Source organism: Fonticula alba (assembly GCF_000388065.1).
Source record: "Fonticula alba strain ATCC 38817 unplaced genomic scaffold supercont2.5, whole genome shotgun sequence".
Taxonomy (NCBI): Eukaryota; order Rotosphaerida; family Fonticulaceae; genus Fonticula; species Fonticula alba.
Genome location: NW_009242975.1, coordinates 1,244,568 through 1,245,997, shown reverse-complemented (window position 1 = coordinate 1,245,997; position 1,430 = coordinate 1,244,568). Strand labels below are relative to the sequence as shown.

The following is a 1,430-nucleotide window of genomic DNA, read 5'->3' as shown; positions in this document are numbered from 1 at the left end:
GGGGGGGAGGGGGGAGGCTCGCCCGAGGCACGCACTGCTCTCCGTGATGATCATGTACTCGGCGAAGCCGTCGGCCGCAGCCGGATCGAAGTCCAGCAGGAGCTCCCCATCAGCGGTCACTCGGTCGGTGGACAGGATGGCCGCCTGGCCATCGGGCAAGACCGACTCCAGAGCCTCGGCCCGGGGGGCAGTGATGCGCGTCGCAGCGGTCTGGACGGGGCCGGGCGCATGGTCCGCCGGCGGGGCGATGGCCGGGAAGGAGTATGGCAGCTGAGGAGCCGACTGTTGACGGATGACCACCCGCACGAAGCTGGCCTGCGGGGTGGGCGAAGACCCGAGGCGCAGAAGAATCGAGATGCCGGTCAGGTCGCCATCGATGAGCGGCGCATCGTCACAGCTGGGGCCCAGCATGACATCCTTGCTGTCCTTGCCGGCACGACCAGCAATCTCACGCGCTGGAAGACCCAGCCGCCCGGACTTGGCCATGCCCAGGCGCGGCGCGAGCAGATCCAGCACCTGACTGCCGGGCTGGAAGCGGTTCAGCGGCTCGGCCGCCGTCCGGACGTAGTACTGAGCCGCCTGCTCCACGGCATTGGACGGCATGTACAGCTGTTCCTCGGGCTCGGCGAGCATCTTGGCCGAGAGGGTCAATGGCGCGGGCAGGATCCGGATCCGATACGGGCTGAGTGGTGATAGATCCGTGAGGACAGCGCTGTGCTCATCTGCAAGGAGCAGAGAGGCAAGTGGAGGGAGAGAGAGAGAAGGAGAGAAAGCGAGAGAGAGAGAGAGAGAGAGAGAGAGAGAGGGAGAGAGAGAGAGAGAGAGGGGCAGGGGGGCAGAGGTCGGCATGGTGTCAGCGAACAGATGGCCACAAGTCCGGGGAAAGCGGCACAAAGGCACTGGCGCACAGGTGATCCGAGCATCGGTGAAGGTTCGATCCTCCACCGAGGAGATTTGCACCAGGAAGAGGTTCGGCGTCGGGGACGAGGGATCGTGCGACTCGGGCACATTCCACGAGAGAGCCAGCGAGGAGCCACCCATGGAGGTGAGTTTGACATTCTTGATAAACTCACCCTCGCCAGTCACTACCATGGGCGGGGAGGGGGGGGGGGTGAGGAGGCATGTCAGTTGAAGGTGCAACATAGAAAAAAGAACACACAGTGACAACAGCGGTGTGGCGGGAAAAGAGGGGGGGGGGAGGAGGAGGCACGTACGGAACTCACAAGACCCCTTGAGCTTGCTCCAGTCCCATTGACCGCTCTCGTTGCAGAAGAGCTCCGGCTGACCAGTGAGACCCGGGGCACAGGATCCACGCGAGAGGGATCCCGAGTCGGTGGAGGGGAAGAACATCGACCGCGGGTGCGGCAGGCTGATGGACTCGCAGAAGGCTGGATGGGTCGAGGAGGGGTGTTTGTTTGCCGGGGGGGGGG

At 64.5% G+C, this 1,430-nt stretch overlaps 1 protein-coding gene across 1 annotated transcript in view; it reads right to left on the bottom strand.

Moving 5' to 3' along the window:
• The window catches only part of H696_03457 (hypothetical protein), a gene marked incomplete at its 5' end in the record, with an annotated part of 16,522 nt that overhangs the window by 2,253 nt on the left and 12,839 nt on the right, over nucleotides 1-1,430 (bottom strand). Inside the window, 3 exons of the mRNA XM_009497323.1 lie at nucleotides 36-722; nucleotides 909-1,085; nucleotides 1,215-1,388. Coding sequence (XP_009495598.1) covers nucleotides 36-722; nucleotides 909-1,085; nucleotides 1,215-1,388 — 1,038 coding nt within the window. The remainder of the gene's footprint in view (nucleotides 1-35; nucleotides 723-908; nucleotides 1,086-1,214; nucleotides 1,389-1,430) is intronic.